Below are 23,733 nucleotides of genomic sequence, written 5' to 3' on the forward strand. Positions count from 1 at the left end.
TGAAAACAGGCATCTCCTGGGGCTTTATTGGGGCTTCTTCAGGTACCGAAGTTATATGCTTCCTCCACTTAAATGGTTGGTAATTGTACTGTATTGCAAAGAAGGGGCATCTGCTGGCAGAGAGGGGGAGGATGTCACTTCCCTCTTCCTCATTGAGGGGGGGGGGTCCTGACTCTGCTGTAACCCCCCCCCAAAAGAGCCCTCTTCACAGGAACCAGAAGCACTTCCGCCAGGCCTTCCTGGCCTCTCCTTTGGTGGACAGTCGGGCAACCGGCAAGGGCTGGCATGGGGGGCTCGGAGGGCCCATCGCGGGGGAAGCTGGGGGGCTGCTCGGGCCTAGCTCGACCTTGACGGTGCTCAGCACTCGCTGGAGGCGGCCCTCCTGCTGCCGGAAGTCATGCTCCACACTGGAGGCAAGGAAGGAGAGAAAGAAGGAAGGAAGGAAAGCAAGAAAGAGGCTGAGAAAGAGGAAGAGGTCGGGTGTGTTGGGATTCATCCTGGACTACTCAAGTCTAAATGTAGTCAGATAAATGATAGAGTTAGATTGAGGGAATCCTTTCCCCGTTTCCAAAACATGCCTAGATAGGATTCACCATTGTTTCCTGCTTCCCGTCCTATTTAGGTCAGCCCACCCTTTGATGTTCCTAGAAATGTAATCTCTCCTAGGGCTCTGACATAACTTCCCCAATTTGGTCCTTTGGAATGTTTATGGCCCTAGAGAAGAAGCGACCCACGAGGCTGACCGCTATTCCAGCTTCCTGCTTTGTTCCAGAGAGGACGCACCTCTGTCCTCTATTAGTCAAGATGTAGTTATCTATAGAGCTTTGTAATTTTAATCCGTCTATGTGTATAGATTAGCCAGTTAGTTCCAAACCTTTTCCATCCATCAATGGATTTCTTTTTACCTCAATAAATGCTTTTAAACTTTAAAGCTAACTTTGCATCCTTTTGCCTTCCTGAATACACAGAGGCCTTCCAAAACTCACACCACGTAAGTCTCATGCTGCTGCAATTCTTTACTCTGCTATTTTAATTGGAATTTACCTCATAAAGGAGGGTGGTTAGAGCTTAACGGCTCTTCCATTCCCAACAGGGTGGGGGGTCAGCTTCCCAGAGCCCCCACTTTTGGGGAACCCAAGAGGGTTTTGAAAGGGGAGACAACAGAAGGGGCCTCCCTGCACAGGAGCAGATGCTCAACTATTTGGGATGAGGTATTCTTCCAGGAAGGCTACAAATTGCATGCAAATGTGAATAGATCAATAGGTACTGCTCTGGCGGGAAGGTAACGGTGCTCTGTGCAGTCATGCCGTCCACATGACCTTGGAGGTGTCTACGGACAACGCTGGCTCTTCAGCTTAGAAATGTAGATGAGCACCAACCCCCAGAGTTGGACACGACTGGACTTAATGTCAGGGGGAAACCTTTACTTTTACTTTATCTAAGATCCCCCCGCCACTGCATGCTGGTCATTTAGACACAGTGCCCCCTCCACTCAGCAGGAGAATCCTAACAAGGTGGGGGGCAAGGGAGGAGGGGTATTCAGCCAATGAATGCATCAGGGAGCCTGGGAAGAGACCTGGTGGGGCATCTAGTCTGAACCTATTCTGACAAGAAGCTGGAAAATTGCATTCAAAGCACTCCCAACAGATGCATTCCTGTTGGGACAGAATCACAGAATCCCAGAGTTGGAAGAGACCTCGTGGGCCATCCAGTGCAGCCCCTTTCTGCCAGGAAGCATGAAAATTGCATTCAAAGCATCCCTAACAGACGGCCATCCAGCCTCTCTTTCAAAGCCTCCAAAGGAGGAGCTTCCACCACACTCCGGGGCAGAGAGAGTTCCACTGCTGAACAGCGCCCTCTCTCACACAGTGATGAAGTTCTAAGATTCAGTTGGAATATTCTTTCTTTCCTGTAGTTTGAAGCCCTTGTTCCATTGCGTCTTAGTCTCCAGGATAGCAGAAAACAAGCTTGCTCCCTCCTTCCTATGACTTCCCTTCACATCTTGATCCATGGCCCTTATCATGGAGTTTCAGCCTTCTCTTCTGCAGGCTAAACATGCCCAGCTCTTTCAGCCGCTCCTCATGGGGCTTGTTCTCCAGGCCCTGGATCCTTTGAGTCACCCTCTTCCTCTGGACACATCCCAGCTTAAGAGTCAACATCTCTCTTCAGTTGCGTGCCCAGAATGGGACACAGTGTGATTCCAGGTAAAGTGGTCTGACCAAGGCAGAATAGAGGGGGAGCATGACAGATGGACAGAAGGAAGGAAGGAAATAAAAAAGGAAAAAAAGGAAGGAAAGAAGGAAGGGAGGGAGAGATGGAGGGACAGAGAGAGGGAGAGAAGGGGGAAGGAAGGATAAATCCCTTCTGCCTCCCTTGTGGCTGCTGATGCTCAGGCATTTCTTGCCACGGCTAGACTACCGCCATGGGCTCCCTCCAGGCCTGTTCCATGGGCTGATGCTTAAGGGGCCGAAGGACCACTGAAGGGGCTGTTTTGTGACCCAGGCTCCATTGCTGGTGGGTTTGGCTGGAACCCACCTCTTCCTGAGGGCCATTTTGGGTTGGAGAAGGGCTAGGGTCCCATCCTAAAGACAGAAGCCCCCTCCATCCCAGCTTCACAGCCCCTGGGGGCTGCCCTCATCCTCTCAAGCCCCTTCCTTCCCACCTAAGGCCTGCTTGTTCCCTTTTGCAGCAGTGGCTGCTGCCTGCGAGCACTCTCACTTTTCCCCAAAGACCCCTTGGCGCTCTCAAGCCTTTGGGTGGGGGAGACCTTGGGGAACAGACAGGAAAGCACAGAAAGATGATTGAGCCCAGGCCAAAGGGGGGGGGGAGAGTCCCATGCTTCGGGGGACCAGGGAAATGCTTGTGCTTGTGTATGTATGTGAAAGAGAAAGCAAGCGCGTGATGCAGCCACCCGTGTCTGCCGCTGCCTCTGCCACGCGGGCACGTCTCACCCGGCACCTCAGCAGCACGCAGGGACACCCGTCAGTCCCAATTAAGGCTGAGGTCTCCTCTGCGCTGCGTGCGGGGAGGGGGCCGGTCCTTGCAGAGAGAGAGAGAGAGGCAGGCAGAGCGAGGGAGGCACATGGTGGGGAAGGTCAAGCTAGGTGGAAGAGCAGCAGGGTTGAGCGGAGTAGGGAGGGGGCTCTTGCTGCAGACCCCAGGCTCCCCCAAGCAGGAGGGAGAAGCCCCCTCCCCAACTAGGCAAGGGCTTTGCCCTCTGCTGTCAGTAGGGCCCCTGGGGGACAAAGAGGGGGTCCAGAGACATTGATGGGGGGCTAACAAGGCCAGGAAAGGGCCAAACAGTGGGTCTCTTGACAAAGGGAGTGTCTCCACAGTTATAGCAAGCAATAAGTCCACAAGAGTTATGGCAAGCATGAGCAAACTGTGGCCCTTTAGGTGTTTTGGAGTTCACCTCCCACAATTCCTAACAACCTACCGACTTGGAATACTGTGTCCAATTCTGGGCACCGCAATGGAAGGGAGAAACTGGAATGTGTCCACAGGAGGGTGACTAAAATGATCAAGGGTCTAGAGAACAAGCCCTATGAGGAGCGGCTTAAAGAACTAAGAATGTTTAGCCTGCAGAAGAGAAGGCTGAGAGGAGACATGATGAGGGCCAGGGATCAAGGGGGAGGGGAAGGAAGTCATAGGGAGGAGGGAGCAAGCTTCCTTTCTGCTGCCCTGGAGACTAGGATGGAACAACGGCTTCAAACTACAGGAAAGAAAGGAGATTCCACCTGAACATGAGGAAGAACTTCTGCACTGTTCAGCAGTGGAACTCCCTGCCCCGGAGTGTGGTGGAGGCTCCTTCTTTGGAGACTCTTAAGCAAAGGCTGTATGGTTATCTGTCAAAGGGGGTTTGAAGGCGATTTTCCTGCTTCTTGGCAGAACGGAGCTGGACTGGATGGCCCTCCAGGTCTCTTCCAACTCTAGGATTCTAGGATTCTGTGGGAGTTAGAGTCCAAAACACCTTTAGGGCCACAATTTGCCCATGAACCCCATCACATGGACTTTAAATCCACTTGAGGGAGGGGTCTTCAAACAGCTAGCCAGACAGGTGCTGGGCTTCACCAAACTACAAACCCCAGAATTCTGCAGGAGGCAGAACCCAGATTTAAAATGAATTCATGCTCTAGTGTGATGAGGCAACATGCTTGGGTTATAGGCAGACAAACCTGTGGCCCTGATCATGGAGACAAAGCCAAAACAGAGTCCTGCTGGACACAGAACCTCTTTTTAACCTTCCTGGCTACTCCCTCTGCACCCCCGCCCTCAAGTCTACTCCCCCCATCTTTCTGTCCCCAAGGCCCCACCTGTAAATGACGCAAGCGCAGTCCCGGCATGTGCCGCAGTTGGCAACATCTTGCCCTGTCTGGTAGGAACAGCGCCTGCAAGAAAGGCAAAGGATACACAAGGGGTCGGCAGCTTGGATGCACTTGCTCCCCATCCTTGCATCCTGTGGCATCTAGTACCCAGGCCATTGTCCCCAGAACACAAGTGCAAGAGTTGAGGAAGGGGGAACCTCTGGACCCGATCCCCGGTGGAAGGAAAACAGTGCCCTCCCAGAATCCCTTCCAGTGCTCCTCTGCCCCTTTTGAAGGGGACCAGAGGTGTGCATTTGACAATAAAGTTATTCTATGATATTCTACTCTCTTCTCACCCGTCCCGCTGGGCCTCCTTCCTCTCCAGGTCCTGGATGACCCCCAGGAGCACCCGGATGGTCTGCTGGCTGGTCTCCAGCACCCCCTCCAGGGACCGCAGCCGGGAGCGGATGTCGCCCTGTGATGCCGACGAGCGCGTTTCCTCCTCCTCTTGCTCTTCTGGCCTCTTGCCGATGGGCACCAGCTGCAGCAGGTTGTGCACCTGGCACAGCGCCCCGGCTGGCATCGGGGAGAGGCTCCGGCACGGGATCCTGGATGGCAGGAGGCTCTTGGGCCCCATGGCAGGAGAGGGCTCTCGGCTCTGGGGAGGCAGACAAGCAGCCGGCTGGGCCCCAAGGCACATGGGGGAGGCTGGGGAAGGTGGTTTCCCTGATGTGGCAGGAGGAGAGGGGCTTTCATGGGGGACCTGGGGGGCTGCCTTCTGGGGGCAGGAGTCCCAGAGATGGGGATCTCTCTGGAGGGGGCCCTGAGCAAGAGGATAAGGGGGAGGGCTGCCCCGCTGTGGGCAGGGGGTACATGGCTTGCATTGGGAAGCAGAGCTGAGCGAGAGGCCCGGCCCTTGGCCCGGGTACGGTGGTGGCGGCCGCAATGGGCACAGAGTGGTTCCAGTTTGAGGGCACAGCTGGGCGGCGGAGGGGGTGGGGGGCTGGCTCTGTGCAGAGAGGCAGGCAACCTCAGAGGCGCTCCCGCTGCGGAGAGGGGCTGCCCAAGAGGGTCTGCGCAGGCCGGGTGAGGTCTGGATGGCGGTGCTGGCGCAGGCCTTGCGGAGAGGGGGCTGCAGGGGTGGCTGGGCCTGGGGCCAACTCCTCCGGGCAGAGCTGGCCCCCCGCCGCTTGGGGGCGGCAGAGGCACGAGGGGTGTTCTGGGTGGGGGGCTCCTTGGCGGCGCTGATGCTCTCCTCCAGGTCCTTGAAGCGCACCTGCTGAGCTGGCCGCTGCTGGCGGCGTTGTGCGCGTCCCTCAGTATCCGGCGAGTCACGTCGCAGCAGCACCGACCGCACCGTCATGGCTTTCTCCTTGGGGGCCGTGCTCGGGGAGCCCAGACTGGGGCCTGCTTCCTCCTTGCTGACCATGGTGCCCCCGGCCCCGCCAGCTCACTGGTCAAGGCCTGCCACGGCCCATGACCTTTTGCCCTTCCGCTCGGAGATGGGAATGAGGTAAGTCGGGGACGCAAGGCATCTCTTGGCTGGAGAGCAGCAATGACCAGGGTCTTGACCAGAGGATGGAGGTTGTGGGTGGGAGCCTGGAGGGTCATCGCTGGTGAGGGCCCTGTTGCAGCCCCATGGTCAGCCCCAGGCCCTGGCCGCTTCCTCAGGGCCTAAAAGGCTGGCCATCGCTGGTTGAGAGAAAGCTTTCTAGTGGACACTGGAAAGGATGGGAGGCAGGGGCGGGCATCTTTCTCAGGGGGGCTTTGGTCACTCATAGGGCAGGGAAGAGTCCGACTGAGAGGTCACTGCAGGCCTATGACCGCTGCCATCAGAAGTTGTACCTGCAGAGAAGAGAAGCCACTGTGTAACTAAGGTTCCCTAAACCACCACAATGGCCCTTTAGAGGAACAATCCTGTAATTTCCCAAATGACATAAAATTCAGGCCACAGACCAATCTCACTTCACCACATTCCCCTCCAAAACCAGGCACTGTTTTAACTTTGGAGAGGCCTCTTGTCAGCTGGAAGCGAACCAGGAGCCCAGGTCTAGCAAAGCCCTCCTAGCTTAAAGCAGCACAAGGCAGCCTCAAAAACACAGCAATCCTGCCGCCAAAAACCCCGCTGCTGCCTGCCTGCCTGGCTTCCTGGAGGGCTGTGCTGTAGGTGGTGGGTCAGCAGAAGGGTCCGGCACCCTCCACCTCAACACACCGCCCTGGGTTGAGCACAGCTATCCCTTTAAAAGACACTGGAACAAGATTACAAAACAGAAAGAGACCCGCTTTGATCTCTGCAAAGAAAAAAAAAGGCAACTGGAAAAGCAGCCCCTTCAGCATAAACAGGGGATGAGTCGCAATGCCAGCCAAGCGGAAGCAAACGCTAAGAATAGCAGCTTAGCAGCCGCTGCCGCCCCCACCACTGCATGGCCTTCAGGGGGGCAAAGGCAGCTCAGTGGGGAGGGGGAGACAGGCCTGAAGAGACCCTTACCCCCTCCTCAGCTGTTCTTTCCTTGCGAACATGGCCTTTGCCTTCTGCCTGGTTGCCACGTGCCACCACCGCCTGCCTTGAGCTGCCAGGTCAATTCTTTGCAAGTAGACCAGTCCCGGGCCCATCTCTTTTTTATTAAGTGCTCCATTTGACCATCAAATGTCTCTGTTTGATGGGATCCTTTAAGAGCTGGATGAGGATGCTTTTGGCCCGAACATGCTAGATAATTGGGTGGGCCACACAGGGACTCCCTCCTGAGCCACCTGTGAGTAAGTTACAATTTCAGACTTCCCTTCAGGTGTTTTGGACTTCAACTCTCACAATTGGGAGTCGAAGTCCAAAACACCTGGAGGGCTGAAGTATGCCCATGCCTGCTTTAGCCAGTCCGTGACTCACAAAAGCAGGGAAAGCAATGCAACGGCCCGCAGATGGAAACAAACGCTGGGTATACATTCCTACCCACCAGGGAGTACAATATCCTTAGGATCATAGCAATCCACTTCTACAGAAGGAAGCAATGCTCAGAATCCCACACCAAGGATTGCTGAGGATCTCATTCATGGGGTCTCAATACAGTAGAGTCTCACGTATCCAACATAAACTGGTCAGCAGAACATTGGATAAGCGAAAATGTTGGATAATACAGAGGGATTAAGGAAAAGCCTTTTAAATGCCAAATTACGTTATGATTTTACAAATTAAGCACCAAAAACATGTTTTACAACAAATCAACAGAAAAAGCAGTCCATAGTAATGTTATGTAGTAAATACTGTATTTATCAATTTACCACCAAAACATCACAATACAGGATGTTTGAAAAAGAACTCCCTAGTTTTAATGTATACTAATTACACCCTGTATATTAATTACACCCTGTAATTTGAAAACATTGGGTAAAAAAAACTGGCTACTAACAATTGGCTACAAATAAAGATAGAATTGCATAAAATGAACTTACAGTAGCAACACTGTCAGAAATTAAATCCATAAAAAGTTCAATCTTTGCTGCCTAGAGAAACAGCTATGGATATGGGTGGGAGGCAGACTGCGTTGGATAATCCAGAACATTGGATAAGCGAATGTTGGATAAGTGAGACTCTACTGTAGATCGAAAGCAACTTGCCAGCAGTTAACAACAATCCGACTTATGGAATCCCAGAATTGGAAGAGACTCCAAGGGCCAGCCATTTCCAATCCCCTTGCACAGGCAGGAAGTCACAATCCAAGCCATCTGGGCAGATGTACATTAACCTCAGATTGAAAATACCCAGAGTTGGAGGCTGCATATTCTACTTTGGGGCAAGACTGACTGAACCAATCCCAAAGGCTGGAGAGGGGAGATTTCCCCTGAGGGAAGCCCTTCTCCTTGGGTGGGGAGTGGGTTGGGAAGGCAGGGAGCACATAGAATCCTAGAAGAGGGAGGGAGGGACCCCAGGGGTCATCTAGCCCAGCCCCCTTCTTCCTGCCAGGCAGGAAGACACCATCCAAGCCCTCCACCCAGCCTCTGCTTCAAAATCCCAGAGACGGGGAATCCCGAGGATCCCACTGTGGAACAGCTCTTATCCTCGGGAAGTTCTTCCTAATGTTTAGGTGGGATCTCTTTCCCTGCAACTTGAACCCATGGCTCCATTGTGCCCCAGTCCCTGGTCAGCAGAAGCCAGGCTTTCCCCTTTCCCCTCCTCCTCTTCCTCAACGGGCATCCTTTCCGACATCCCAACCTGGTCCTCCTGCCGCCTTCCTTCAGCCTTAGCTGCTCCCAGGGTTCGAGGGGACGGAGACCCCCTCCCCGCACAAAAGAAGGAAGCCCCCTCCCTTCCCACGGAAACCCACGCGAAACGCGCTCACTCTCCGGAGCGAAGTTCTGCCGCCGCCGCCGCCGCCGCCGCCGCCGCCGCCGCTCCTTCAGCCGGGATTCCGAAGCGAAGCCGCGTGGGAAGGGAGACTCGCGTGTCTGTGGCGGGAAGCGAGCGGAGGGGGCGTGGGCGGGGCCGGAGGGGGCGGGGCCTGCGAAGGGAGGGGGAGAGAGCGGAGGAGGGACCCCAGCCTTCCTTTGGCTGCATCTACACGCCCCAGTTGAGAAGAAAATGCAATGTCGGGGGTTGACAGATGGGCTGAAAGCCAACCTTCAAAAATGTGGCATCAACACAGACAGACTTGGGAAGCAGCCCTGGCTGGAGCGTTGCGCCTGGAGGTCAGCTGTTACCAACTTGGGTGCCATGGATTTTAAGGAGGGCGAAAAGTATTGGAAATAACTGCCCCCAGTCTCTAGGCACATATATATCCCTTTGGAAATAAATGGCAAGCAATCATAACCTCATTGGAAAGGAAAAAAATAGTGTCCTATCCGTTTGGCAAATGTGAATCTCCATGAACCACCTTTTGAAAACCACTGGTCAAGAAAAGCATGACCTTGTAGGAAGTCAACATTAGAAATATAATGGCACACAGGGAACTCAGATGTTAGACTGAACAACCATGTCTTTGAACTGCCCAGGACAAAGACAGGCCACTACAAAAATATATTTAGTTTGTAGAAGATTGTTGTTTTGTTGAAGTTGAAATTGCAGTTGCCCAAAAGACAGGCACTCCCTTGAAACTTCCTAGTTTGAAATATGCACTCAAGAGATAAAAAACAAAGTCTTCTTTGAAAATTAACATTATTCATTCAACTGTATTCATTCAACTACCTCGTGACTCAATATTTACACACTGCACTGTCAGAACCCTGCTACTAGAGCCTGGATGTGGCTCTGAGTTTCAGGGTCACTGACAGTGATAAGACACCTGCGTCCCAGGACTCGGAGGAGAAACGGCTGATGGACTTGGCGGGGAATTTGCGCGGGGTTTTACTGAGCGGGAAGAGACTGTTCAAATGAGGGGGAGGGTATATAAAGGAGGGTTGGCCGGAGCCTCCCATTCTTGGCTTTTCTGATGTTCATGTTTCCTACAGTAAAAGTTCCTGGTGATACCACAGAGAGTCTCGTGTGTTCATTCAGGAGCGGCTGTGGTGAGCTGACACTGCACTTTACCCAGCTCGTTTTTATCCTTTTACTTGGGTGCCAAATCCACGTTTTAATAGGCTTTTAACATGATTATGTCTTTTGTTTTAGAATGTTGATTTTAATAACTGTGTTGCATTTTGATGTTTCTCTATGTTTTATTGTTTTATCTGGGCTTGCCCCCATGTAAGTCGCCCCGAGTCCCTTCGGGGAAATGGAGGCGGGGTATAAATATAAAGTATTATATATTATTATTATTATTTCATATCTTTCACCATACAGGCACATTTCTTATTAAAGTTCAGTTATAGATAGGATGTAGTTCTCTGTGTGTTGAGTACACAGGGTATCATTCTTAATCAATAGTCCATAGTCTTGAGGTATTGTTGTACTCCCTAAAGTCCATGTCATACTTCTCTACTGAAATCCAAAACAGCAACATGCATCCACCTCCACTGAGGTCTGATCAAATATGGATCTACCTTCACTGAGGTATGATGCAAACATGCACCCGCCTCCATTGAGGTGTAAAACAGACACACATCCACCTCCACTGAGGTGGATAGCAGATACTGACTACAGATACTGGCCCGGGGCTGTGGCGCAGACGGGAGAGCAATGAGTCACTGACCAGGAGGTCATAAGTTCGAGGCCCGCTCGGAGCTATGTTTGTTTGTCTTTGTCCTGTGTTAAAAAGGCATTGAATGTTTGCCTAATATGTGTAATGTGATCCGCCCTGAGTCCCCTTCGGGGTGAGAAGGACGGAATATAAATGATGTAAATAAATAAATAAATAAAATGGAGTCGAGTCTGAACATGCTCAGTACAATCACATATCTATAACCCCTCCTGCACCAAAGAGGTACAGTCAAACTGACAAATTAACATACACATAGAACACAGGTTAGCAAATATATACATAAACAAATAAATAGTGAAAGGCTTGGGAGGCTACTATTTCCAACAAAAGGGAGGAACGTGCCAAGAGGAAGAAGGGTCCTCAAGCAAACCTCAAGTAAACCTCAAGTAAACCCTTCATAACCACCTTTCATCTTGAAACCTATGTTCTCACTGCGAAAGATGGACTGGGTTCAAATGTCAGGAAAGGAGACTCAACCTAAACATCAGGAAAAAAATTGACTGTAAGAGTTGTTCAGCAGTGGAACTCTTTGCCTTGGAGTCTTGTGGAGGCTCCTTCTTTGGAGGCTTTTAAACAGAGGCTGGATGGCCATCTGTTGGTGTGCTTTGATTGTGTTTTCCTGCATGGCAGGGGATCGGACTAGATGGCTCATGTGGTCTCTTCCAACTCTATAATTCTATGACTGGAGTGTAGATCCAGAAGAGATTTCCAAGGTCGTTTAAGGACTCACCACCAAGCCTCTACCCTTGGAAGACAGTCAGACTCATGGGCCAGGAGGCATTGCCTAAGATGAGGATGATTTCACTGCAAAATTAATGCAGTTTGACCCCACTTGAACTGCTGTGGCTCGATGCTAAGGAATCTTTGGAGAAGTAGTTTTACCCAGTCCTCAGCTGCCTCTGCCCAAAAGTGGCCAAATGCAGCTTCCAGGATTGCATAGCATTGGGCCATGGTGGTTCAAGTGGGCGCAAACTGCATTCATTCCAAAGTATAGAAGCACTTTCTAAGTCAGATGTTTGTAACTTAGTTTTATTACCAAGCCAGAGTTTAAACCAGTCCCTAAAAAGAGATACAGACACATAAATGTGTGGGGAGACAACATTTATTATGAAAAACATTCAATTATATTATATTTCCAAGATTTCTATCATTGCACTCAACAGTGCAGCCAACACATGAATATGTCCCAACATACAGAATAAATGCAGTTTGTCTCCACTTGAACTAGCAGCAGCCAGACAACGAACACCCTCAAAGGGCCACAAAAAAAATCCTAATATGCACCAGTGATCTGACCATTTAATGCAGTTTCTAACTGGTATTGAAGAAAGTGGTTTCACTGTGCAGGTGATTCCATACGGAATCCTGGAACCAGTTTGAGGCCTGCAGGTGATGACACAAGCCACAGAGCACTGATGCACATAAAGGGCTCTCTTTAGTGTGCTTTTGTGACTGTTTTTTGTCTGGCTGCTGCAATCTGAAGCTAGCTTTGAACTGCATTAAATGATCAGTGTAGAAAAGGCTCCACAAGAGATATAGAATCATAGAACCACAGAGTTGGAAGAGAGCACATGGACCATCTAGTCCAATACCGTACTATGCAGGAAAAACACAATCAAAGCAGCTCTGGCAGATGGCCACCCAGCCTCCAAGGAAGGAGCTTCCACTGGACACCAAGGCAGAGAGTTCCACTGCTGAACAGAAAGTTCTTCCTCATGTTCAGGTGAAATCTCCTTTTGTGTCATTTGAAACCATGGCTCCATTGAGTCCTGGTCTCCAGGGTAGCAGAAGGAAGCCTGCTCCCTCTTCCTTATGACACGCTTTCACATGTTTATACATGGCTCTCAGGGTTCCTCTCAGTCTTCTCTTCTGCAGGCTAAACAAACCCATCTGAGATGTTCCTCAGGGGGTTTATTTATGGTCTCCAGACCTTTAATCATTTTAGTCATCCTCTTCCTCTGGACACCTTCCAGTCAATAAGAGAGTCAATCTCTCTCTTAAACTGTGATGGCCAGAACTGGATTCTAAGTAAAAGGATCTGACCAAAGCAGAAGAGAGGAGCAGCACAACTCCCCTTGATCTGGACACTGGGCTCTTTCTAATGCAGCCCAAAATCCCATTGTCTTTTTTAGCTGCTGCATCACTCCCTTGGCTCGTGTTAAACTTATTCTCCATGAAGACTCCAAGATCTTTTTCACATGTTGTCGAGCCAGGCGTCACCCGTTCTGCATCTTTGGAAGAGACCCCAAGGGCTACCCAGCCCAACCCCCTTCAGCCAGGCAGGAAGACCCAATCGAAGCCCTCCCAACAGATGGCCATCCAGCCTCGGCATAAAAATCTCCAGATTCCACAAGACTCTGAGATAACATATTTGTAGAGATGGTTAGCATTCCATCATTCCTTTAATTATCTCTAGAAGAGAGCTCAGCTTCTTATCAGCAATCCCATTGTTCTGAAGAGTGTAAGTGAAAGCTCTGTAGACTGCATTTCTGCTTGGAAGAAAGAGGCTGGGCTAGATGTCCCTTGGGTTCCCTTTTTGTTCAGTAAAGCTTTAGGGAACACAAAGAAAGGCATATTGTGCACTATGTTCTTTGAGACAATCAAGGTCAGGAAACAGAGAGGCAGCAGCTTCTTAGAACAAAGGACCAAAGAGAAAAGTATACATTTTAGATAAAATTCTAATTCCTTTCTCAAGAACCGGTAAGAAAAATCGCATAAAAACAAAGGCGCTGCCAGAAGTGTAGAAGAAGCACAATATCTGGGTGAAAAGGGCATCATTTACATACACAATTTTACTCCTTTTGCATAATGGGATTTATATGCCTTTCTTATTCTGCCACTTTTTGATACCTGTGTGCACATTTGTTATGTTCATTATAAATATTACATTTGTCCAATCATACCATATTATGTTAAAAGGATAGATGTTTTGATTAGTATACATTTGCTGTTTGAGCTTGCATTCTTTGCCTATCGGGTTCTTGGAGGATAAATCATAGTGCAGGGTGAATACATACATGGGTGATGGAGTGACTTACTTTTTGTTGTTGTTTGGGTTTCTGAATGTCTTATTGGACTATAACATCGGGAATGCCTCTCCAGTGCAAAAGTTGGAGTGCGATAGGAAAAGTTGGAGTGTGATATGAGAAGTACTTACCACAATCCATTTGAATGGCCTCTGGTGTCTGCTCAAACTTGGTGTGCATTGCTTGTACTGATTTGTGGAGCTGCTGTTCCCACTTGATCTTCAAAAAGTCATTCCTGCCAAAAAAAAGTCATTCTTTCTCTTCACCCAGGCTTTGCCAACCTTCTGGGTCTTTGCTAGCCCTGTTGGGCTTTGACCCTTTTGCCCAGGAATAAGCAAATTTGACCCTCCAAGCGTTTTGGACTTCAACTCCCGCAATTCCTAACATCATGATGTTACAGCAGAAGTGTTAGAAATCATAAGAGTTGGAAAAACAGCAAGCGTTATTCAATCCAACCCCCTTTCTGCCAGGCAGGAGAACACCATCCAAGCCCTCACAACAGATGGTCATCTAGCCTCCGCTTACAAACCTTCACCGTGGTCTGACAGTTCATTTTCCACTGCCGAACAGCTCTTATGTCAGGAAGTTCTTCCTAATATTTAGGTCAGATCTTCCTTCCTGCTAGAGGCTTCAAAGGTAGCAGCAACCAGAAGCAATGCTGATAACCATGACAGGGATAAGAACCACCTTTAGAAACATAGAATAACAATGTGTTGTCGAAGGCTTTCATGGCCAGGATCACAGGGTTGTTGTGTGTCTTTCGGGCTGTGTGGCCGGATACCATGCAGCTGTGGACAAGTCTACATAGGGACCACCAAACGCAGCGCCCAAACAAGAGTCAAAGAACATGAAAGGCACTGCAGACTAATTCAACCAGAGAAATCAGCCATAGCAGAGCATTTGATGAACCAGCCTGGTCACAGAATACTATTTGAGAACACAAAAATGCTGGACCATTCTAACAACTATCATGTCAGACTACACAGAGAAGCCATTGAAATCCACAAGCATGTGGACAACTTCAACAGAAAGGAAGAAACCATGAAAATGATCAAAATCTGGCTACCAGTATTAAAAAACTCAAGAATCAGAACAGTAAATAAAAAGCAATACTCTAAAAACAGAGGATTTCCAGACATGAATCAACCTAGGGCAGTTAACGACTCTAAACAAAGGATGCCCCAGAGGCAGGAAGAAGACAGCAGATAAGCTTTTCAATGCTAATTAAAGTGATTAACTACACACATTCACACTGACCTCTCTCACCCTAGACTTTCCACAGATATATATTTACCTCTTTGCTTAGTTTTCTCCATACCTCACAACCTCTGAGGATGCCTGCCATAGATGTGGGCGAAACGTCAGGAGAGAATGCTTCTGGAACATGGCCACACAGCCCGAAAGACACACAACAACCCATAGAATAACAGTTGGAAGGGAACACATAAGCTATCTAGTCCAACCCCACCATGCAGGAAAAGCACAATCAAAGCCACCTAACAGATGCCCATCCAACCTCTGTTAAAAGCCTCCAAAGAGGAAGCATCCACCACACTCTGAGGAGGCAGGGAGTTCCACTGCTGAACTGCTCTTCTTACAGTCAGGAAGTTTTTCCTAATGTTTAGGTGAAATCTCCTTTCCTGGGATTTGAACCCATGGCTCTTAGTTCTAGTTTCAAAGGCAGCAGAAAACAAGCCTGCTCCCTCTTCATTATGGCACCATTTCAGATATTTATACATCGCTATCCTATCTCCTCTCAACCTTCTCTTCTGCAGGCTAAGACACTCCTCAGAGGGATTCTTCTTGGTCTACGGACCTTTGATCCTTTTAGTCACCGTTTTCCTCTGGACATCTTACAGGTTAGAGTCAATATCTCTTTAATAACAACAACTTTATTCTTGTATCTCGCCACCATCTCCCTGAAGGGACTCAGGGCAGTTTTACACAGCACAAAAGTGCCTAAAAACAAAGCATAAAATAAAACACAATATAAAATATATAGGTGCGAAGATCCTAAGAGTGCCTTGGACCTTTGCAAGAAGATACAACCAGTCCATCCTCCAGGATAAAATGCCCAATGGCTGCTGACTGGAGGGAAGGATGCTAGAGGCAAAGATGAAGTATTTTGGCCACATCATGAGGAGGCAGGAAAGCTTGGGAAAGATCACGATGCTGGGGAAAAGAGAAGGAAAAAGGAAGCGGCTTAAGCGGCTGAGGGAGAAAAGGAAAGGGCCTGAGGCTGTTAGGAATGGTGGGAGTTGAAGTCCAAACCCCTTGGAAGGGAGGCCCAGGTTGGCCCAGGCTTGCAGGCTGATCGGAAAAGCCTCAGCCCTTGTGAGGAAAATCAATGTAAATAAACCTCCACGGTGTCAAAATGGCGCCCAACACGGCTCCCTCAGAAACAGAACTGCCCGCTCTAAGATTCTTCGCGGACAAAGCGAGGCGATTGGCTGGCTGGAAAAGGGGCGGGGCTTCGCGCTACAGCGAACGCTCCCGCCTCGAGCCAGGTGTGAGTGACTTCACGGGGTGGGTGGGGCGCCAGGCCGGAAGCGGGGCGGCTTTCCCCTTCTGCTATTGGCCAAGGGGGAAAGAAGGGGGGCTGCGTCACGAGAAGGGGCGGGGCCAAGGCGCCTCACGGAGAAGGCGGAAGCGGAGACCCACCGGAAGGAAGGGCAGCAGGTGTGGGTCTCACCTGGGGGAAAGGGCCGGAAGCACGGGCACGGGAAGCGACTGCGTTTCCGCCTCCGTCTGCATCCCCCTTCCTCCTCTTCCTTCCCAGCCCCTCCTTTTGATTCTTCTTCCTCTCCCCTTCTTCTTCCTCCCCACTTCCTTCATCTCTTCCTTCTTCTTCCTCTCCACTTCCTCCTTTATCTCTTCCTTCATCTCCCCTTTTCTTCTTCCTCTGCACTTCCTCTTATCTCTTCCTTCTTCCTTTCCCCTTCTTCCTCCTCTCCCCTTCTTCCTTCCCATTTCCTCCTTTATCTCTTCCTGCTTCCTTTTCCCTTCTTTTTCCTCTCCCCTTCTTCTTCCTCCCCACTTCCTCCTTTATCTCTTCCTTCTTCCTTTTCCCTTCTTTTTCCTCTCCCCTTCTTCTTCCTCCCCACTTCCTCCTTTATCTCTTCCTGCTTCCTTTCCCCTTCTTCCTCCTCTCCCCTTCTTTCTCCGCACTTCCTCCTTTATCTCTTCCTTCTTCCTTTTCCCTTCTTTTTCCTCTCCCCTTCTTCTTCCTCCCCATTTCCTCCTTTATCTCTTCCTTCTTCCTTTCCCTTCTTTTTCCTCTCCCCTTATTCTTCTTCCTCTGCACTTCCTCCTTCATCTCTTCCTTCTCTTTCTTCCTCTCCTCTTCCTTTTCCCTTTCCTCTTCCTCCTCATTGTCTTCTTTTCCTTCCTCTCTTCCTCCTCCTATTTCCTTCTTTCTCTCCCACTTCCTCCTGCTTCTTCATTCCCTTCCTCCTCCTCCTTGTTTTTCTCCTCCTTTCTCCTCCGCTTCCTTTCCTTGTCCTCCTTTGTCACCTTTCTTTCCTTCTCCTTCTCCTCCTGTTTCTTCTCTTCCCTCCCCTTCTACTTCTTTCCTCTTCCTTTCCCTTCTTCCTCATCGCCTTCTTGTTTTTCTTCCCCTTCTTCCTCTAATTCCTCCTCCTTCTGAGGCCCCACTCCCAGCATTCCCTCGAGTTTCCCTTCCTTCTCGTCCCTTCCTCCTCCTTTATCTCCTCCTCCTTCCTTCCTTCCTTCTTTCTCTCCCTCTTCTTCCTGCTTCTTCATTCCCTTCCTCCTCCTCCTCTCTCTCCCTCCTCCTTCCTCCTAATCACTCCCTTGATCTTCTGCCTCTTCCTCCAATTCCTCCTCCTCCTTCTTGGCAGCTAGTTTTCTCTTCAGGTTTTCTGTGTTTTCAAAATGGTGCAATTTTGATTTTATGTCATATGTGTTGGTTGTGATTGTTGTTATAATTTTTATATGATATCGTTATATATTCATGTACCGTTTTATATTATACTAGCTGTGCGTTGCTGTGGCTTAATGGGAATCCTTTGTTGGCCAGGTGGAATAGCAGTGAATAGACTTGCAGCCTCAAAGCCTGGCCGTTTTCTGGAGTAGCTGGAGCTGTTTATTGTGTGAACGTAGAGGCATGGATGAGGGGCTGTGCTGCCAAGATTAGTGTTTCTGGGATGTGTAGTTTTGTTGTTTTGTCCTAGGCCGAAATTTCATTACCCTTTTATATATAGAGATGCTGCACAAGCCTTTGAAAGTCCCTTCGGGGATATGGTGGTGGGATATAAGTAAAGATTATTATTATTATTCCAGCCCCCTTGTTCGCATCTCCCTCCTCCTCCTCCTTTATTTTCTTCCCTTTCTTCTTCCCCTTCTTCCCTTTCCTCCTCCTCCTCCTTTTCCTTCTTCCTCCTCATTGTCATCTTGTTTTTCTTCCTCTTCCTCAAATTCCTCCTCCTCCTAGCCCATTTTCCCGCATCTCCCTCCTCCTTTTATCTTCTTTCTCTCTCCCCTCCTCCTCCTGTTTCTTCTTCTTCCTTCCCTTCTTTCTCCCACTTCTTTTCCTTCTCCTTCTAAGGCCTCCTTCCCAGCATCCCCTCAAGTTTTCCTTCCTTCTGTTCCCTTCCTCCTCCTTTATCTTCTTCTCTTTCATCCTACTTCTTCCTCCTCCTCATTTCTCCTCTTTTTCCTCCTCGTCCTCTTTTTTTCTCTTCCCTTTCTTTCTCATCTTCCTCTACTTCCTCCTCCATCTAGCCCTCTTATCCCAGCATCCCCTTAAGTTTCTTTTTTTCCCTTCCTCCTCCTTTATCTTCTTTCTCTCTCCCCTCCTCCTGTTTCTTCTTTCCCCCTCCTTCTCTCCTCCTCCTTCTAGGGCCTGTTTCTCTGCATCCCTACAGGTTTTTCTTTCTTCTCTTCCCCTTCTTTATCTTCCCCTTCTTTCTTCCTTCTTTCTCTCTCTCCTTCTCCCTTTCCTTTCTTCCTCTTCGTCTTCTTTCCTCATTTTCCTCTTCCTCTATTCCCTCCCTCTCCTCCTTCTAGCCCCCCACCTGCAAGTTTTCCTTCCATCCCCTCCTTTTCCTCCTCCTCTACTTTCTCTCTCCCCTCCTCCTGTTTCTTCTTTTTCCTCCCCTTCTTCACCGCCTTCTTCCTTCCCTCCTTCTTACCACACCTCCCTGAATCCCCTCAAGTTTTTCTTCCTTCTCTTCCCTTCCTTCTCTTCCTCCTCCTCATTTCTTCTTTTCCTCCCCTTCTTCTTCCCCATCTTCCACCTCCTCCTCCTTTCCCTTGTTCTTCCTTCATGTCTTCTTGATTTTCTTCCCCTTTCTCTTATTCCTTTACTTTCTCCTCCTCCTTGCCCCACTTCCCTGAATCCCATCAGATTTTTCTTTTTTCTCTCCTCCTCCTGCTTCTCCTTCCTCCTCCTCCTCTTTTCCCTCCTTCTTCCTCCTCATCTTCATCTTGTTTTCCTTCCCCTTCTTCTACATCCTCTTCTACTTCCTCCATCTAAGGCCCCCATCCTGCTGCATCCTCTTTTTCCTCCCCTTCTCCTTCTCCTTGCTCCTTGGCCAAAGAGAATATCCTTGGGGCAGACCCTCAGAGCCCCTTCCCATCTCTCTCTCTCCTTTCCACAGGTCTCCTGGACTCCCTTCCTTCCTTCTCATGGCGTCGTCTTCATCAGAGGGGCAGGAGCCTCCCCTAGAAGATGGGGAGGGGGTCCCAGAGGAAGAGGCCCCCCTGGCAGAGGAGCTGTCGCTGGGCATCGGGGCCGACCTGGAGGTGAACCCCTTTGACGGGCTGCCCTTCTCCTCCCGCTACTACCAGCTGCTGCGCCAGCGCCGGGCCCTGCCCATCTGGGGGGCCAGGTTCGCCTTCATGGAGCTGCTGGAGGGGGAGGCCGGGGGCGTCATCCTGGTCTCTGGGGAACCGGGCACCGGGAAGAGCACCCAGGTGAGTGGATTGTGCCCAGCCTCCCTTTGGGAGGAGATTAGACTGGCCCCAACCCTGTCTGCTTTTACTAAACAGCTGAAAACAAGGCTTTTCCAGTGTGCATTTGAATAATTAACCACATGACAGACCCCTCTTTATAGACATACAGTAGAGTCTCACTTATCCAAGCTAAATGGGCCGGCAGAATCTTGGATAAGCGAATACAGTAGAGTCTCACTTATCCAAGCTAAACGGGCCGGCAGAACCTTGGATAATACAGTACAGTACTTGTAAATACAGTACAGTAGAGTCTCACTTATCCAACATAAGCGGGCTGGCAGAATGTTGGATAAGCAAATACGTTGGATAATAAGGATTAAGGAAAAGCCTATTAAACATCAAATTAGGTTATGATTTTACAAATTAAGCACCAAAACATCATGTTATACAACACATTTGACAGAAAAGGTAGTTCAATACTCAGTAATGTGATGCTGTAATTACTGTATTTACGAATTTAGCACCAAAATATCATGATATATTGAAAACATTGACTGCAAAAATGCTTTGGATAATCCAGATACTTGGATAAGCGAGGCTTGGATAAGTGAGACTCTACTGTATCTTGGATAATAAGGAGGGATTAAGGAAAAGCCTATTAAACATCAAATTAGGTTATGATTTTACAAATTAAGCACCAAAACATCATGTTATACAACAAATTTGACAGAAAAAGTAGTTCAATACGCAGTAATGTTATGCTGTAATTACTGTATTTACGAATTTAGCACCAAAATATCACGATATATTGAAAACATTGACTACAAAAATGCCTTGGATAATCCAGAACCTTGGATAAGCGAGTCTTGGATAAGTGAGACTCTACTGTACTGCTTTTCTGCACTTTATTTTGCCCCGGTATTGGAGAGAGCTTGTCTTCCTACCCTATCCTACCCCAAATTCTCCCAGATAACTCTTCGACATTTTGTCCAGGCACTTTATTAAAAGGTCTTGTAACTATTTTATTTATTTATTTATTTATTTGCCCCATTTACACCCCGCCTTTCTCACCCCGAAGGGGACTCAAGGCGGCTTACACAAGGCACAGTTCGATGCCCCAAAACACATATAAAATTAAAACTTAAAATATTAAATATTTAAAATTTAAAACATTAAAATTTAAACATTACAAGAGTTAAAAATCACGCCATCCAAAAAATTGTGGTCTAAAGCCACTCTGAGCTCATTTTACATATTAAACATACATTATTGCACTGCATTTTTATATTTTCTTGCATTTGCTGACTTGACTGCCCCCATTTTATCCATTAGTGGTGATGTTTGCTTTATCATTTTATCTTTCCAGCTGGTTATTATGGTGTTATATTGTATTAGTGTATTAATTTATTCGATCTGTTATGTTGATAGTGTTTATTTAGTTATTTATATATGTTTTAACTTTGTTCATTTTTTGTTTTTGTGCCTGGCCCCATGTTAGCCACCCCAAGTCCCTTCGGGGAATGGAGGCGGGATAGAAAAATAAATTATTATTATTATTATTATTATTATTATTATTATTATTATTTGGAGATCCCTCCTGTCTCTTCTGGGTGGAGTCTGGCATGGAGGGGGGAAAGAAGAAGAAACCATGTGGAGGGAGCCTTTGCTCCTCCTTTGCCAGCCTGGGGGTCAGAGTCAGGGGCCCCTGCTGGGGTCTGAGCTGGGGTCTGAGCCAAATGTGGCCCTCACCGCCATCTGGGGCTTTGTGGCTACTGAGTAAAGTGTGGCTACAGCCCCTGTTCTCCTCAGTGTAGGGCCTGGCATCCCTTCACCAACATGCCAAGACATTCACAGCCCTTGTCCTGGCCAGAATGATCCAAAGTGTGGGGCAACAGGATGCCCTCTTGGGGTCCTATGGGGTTGTATATGTGCACCGCTCCCTGTGTAATTATAATTTATTTCTTATTCGCCTCTTCTTGCTGCTCAAGGTGGGTCACAGCATGGTTAAAACGCACAAACAGTGCAAACGTTCCATAAACACACATATTAAAATATTTTTCTTTCTATACAAGATACTCAAGTATTTTATAATGTATGGTTTTAAATCTATTTATTGTATTTTGTTAAATTATCTAATTGTTTTAATTGCTTATGTTTTATCTTTTTGTATTGTATATTGGCATTGAATTTTGCCAGATTGTGAGCCGCCCTGAGTCCCTTCGGGTAAGAAGGGCAGGATAGAAATGATGGAAATAAATAAATACATATTAAAACGTATTTCTGTAAAATACCTTTTAAATACACAGGATAGAGATTAAAACACAGGACACAAGTTTAAAATGTATGCTTAAAACTGGGTGGGTAGCCCCACTGGAACAGTTAGGTCTTTAGATGGGTTTTAAATTCTGACCGCTCATTTAGTTGTCAGACTTCTTCCAGCAGGTCATTCCACACTCTTATTTTCCGCCAGGCCTCCTTTTGGGATTCCCCTTCTTGCTATTCTGGGTTGTATCACAAAGGAATGGTGGAAGAAACAGCAGGAAAGGGATTTCTGCCCTTCCTTTGCCAGCCTTGAGGCCAGAGTTGGGGATCCCTGCCAATGGTCCGAGTCAGACATGGCCCTTTTCTGCCTTCTGGAGCTTGGTGGCTAGAACTCTGTTGCAATTCCTATTCTCAAGAAGGGCTTGGCCTTCCTCCCCAAGGTGCTGAGACTACCACCTCATCTTCCGGTTTGGTTTGGTCGCAGCTGTTGTCTTGGCCACAGAGCAAGGCCAGGCCTTCTGCCTGCGGGAGGCTGAGAAGGAAGCGGACTTTGGCTGGGTGGGGCCCTTCCTTGTAGCTTTAGGCAACAATCTCTAAGCAAAGAGGAGCAACAGCATCTGTCCGGCGCTGGAGAATAGAACAGAATAATGTCATTGTACATTGTACAACGAAACTAAATGCCTTCCCCAGCGCATATCACAAAAACAACACACCCATCTCGCCACACTCCCAGAATATTTTCCCCACTTTCTATCCCTGTGATCATTGGATTTTGAAAAAAAAATGGCTTGTTGTGAAAACAAGGATTGGTGATAAAACTGTAGCGGAGACACCTTTTCCCCATTATAATAGCTCTTTCAGGATTGGATTTCCCTCTCTTCCAAGGGGAAGATTTCTCTCACTTCCTTGTCTCAACCCCGTTTGCATGTATCTATGTGTCGTTCGTATGTCAGATGTTTGTAATCCAGGGACTGCCTGTATATCAAACATTTGCTGATAACAAACCAGCATTTGGAAGGCTTGCTAAACAGCCTTGTTTTTCTTTTTTTCTGGAGTACAGTGGAAGCATTTTCTGCAGAGTCCAATATAAACACTGCATATTGTTGCTAACAGATCAATGTAAATAGGTGGTATTCAGAATCCTTTTATTGTGGTCAATTTTTTTCATGACCCCAATGTTGAGCAAAGGGGATCACATATGGAGTCAAGGACCAACATGTGGTAGGAAAACCCCTTTCCCGCCCTTGCTTGAGCTTTTCTCTCTAGTGCAGGCCAAAGCAGCCACAGGGTCTGTCTAGTGGCCAGCATGGAATTAAATGTGGCCTACCTGAACCCACAGCTTCTGTGTGCATTGGCCCTGAATGGCCTTTCCTCATGGACTGCCTGGGCTAAAACTTCTGCTGTTCTCAAGGGAGTCCTTTGTGCGCCAGAACGTAGTCTGATGCTGCACTCTTGAGTCGGCCACTCCATATTGTGGGGAGGGTTGGACAACAGAGCAGCAAAGGATAGAAGATCCTGTCTCCATTCACACACACACACACACCCTTTTCCTCAGGTGCCCCAGTGGTGTGCGGAGCATGCCCTCTCGCTGCAGTTCGCCCACGGCCAGGTGGTCTGCACCCAGCCTCACACCCTGGCCGCCCTCAGCCTGGCCCTCCGTGTGGCCGACGAGATGGACCTCAACGTGGGCCACGAGGTGGGCTACTGCGTCCCCTACGACGACTGCTGCACCTCCGAAACTCTCCTCAGGTGGGGTCCTCCTCTTGGGACCTGGGGAGGGGGCTTCTTGGAACAAGGGGGCTAATTGGAACAAGGGGGCTTCTTGGGACCTGGGGGGTGCTAGTTAGGGCATGGCAGGGCCAAAACTTGCCCCTTTCAGGTGTCTTACACCTTCCAAAGTTACTGATCAAGATGCTGGATGGGCCACCTACCTACATACCTCCCCCCCCCTCATTTCTTGGGGGCTGCAGGTGTGCAATTGTGTCCCATATGTAGCTAGATGGGGAGGCTGGCCAGGGATGAAGGGACTGCCTCTCCTTCCCCAGCTCTTCTGTTGGTGCCCTGTCTGCAGGCCTCTATTTCCTGCTCCTGTAGAAC

General features: G+C 48.8%; 2 protein-coding genes across 7 annotated transcripts in view; one reads left to right on the forward strand and one right to left on the reverse strand.

Moving 5' to 3' along the window:
• LOC103281528 (INSYN2B protein) lies at positions 1-16,264 on the reverse strand. 6 transcript variants are annotated; one of them, XM_062983667.1, is made up of 5 exons: positions 16,151-16,264; positions 13,590-13,693; positions 4,661-6,149; positions 4,314-4,388; positions 1-458 (listed from the first exon to the last, which is right to left on the reverse strand). In XM_062983667.1, the coding sequence occupies exons 3-5, from the start codon at positions 5,731-5,733 to the stop codon at positions 206-208; spliced, it is 1,401 nt and encodes a 466-aa protein (XP_062839737.1). In that variant the 5' UTR covers positions 5,734-6,149; positions 13,590-13,693; positions 16,151-16,264; the 3' UTR covers positions 1-205. The 6 variants fall into 6 exon arrangements, with proteins under 6 accessions (XP_062839737.1, XP_062839739.1, XP_062839735.1 ...); XM_062983669.1 differs by lacking the exon at positions 16,151-16,264 and having other exon boundaries at positions 4,661-4,962; positions 5,581-6,149; positions 13,590-15,915; XM_062983665.1 differs by lacking the exon at positions 16,151-16,264 and having other exon boundaries at positions 13,590-15,915.
• The window catches only part of dqx1 (DEAQ-box RNA dependent ATPase 1), a 20,338-nt gene continuing 12,633 nt past the window's right edge, over positions 16,029-23,733 (forward strand). The window contains exons 1-3 of the mRNA XM_062983664.1: positions 16,029-16,137; positions 19,080-19,395; positions 23,192-23,385. Of these exons, the coding sequence (XP_062839734.1) occupies positions 19,108-19,395; positions 23,192-23,385 (482 nt within the window). The 5' untranslated portion in view covers positions 16,029-16,137; positions 19,080-19,107. The remainder of the gene's footprint in view (positions 16,138-19,079; positions 19,396-23,191; positions 23,386-23,733) is intronic.

This window comes from Anolis carolinensis, chromosome 5 (genome assembly GCF_035594765.1).
Source record: "Anolis carolinensis isolate JA03-04 chromosome 5, rAnoCar3.1.pri, whole genome shotgun sequence".
NCBI lineage: Eukaryota > Metazoa > Chordata > Lepidosauria > Squamata > Dactyloidae > Anolis > Anolis carolinensis.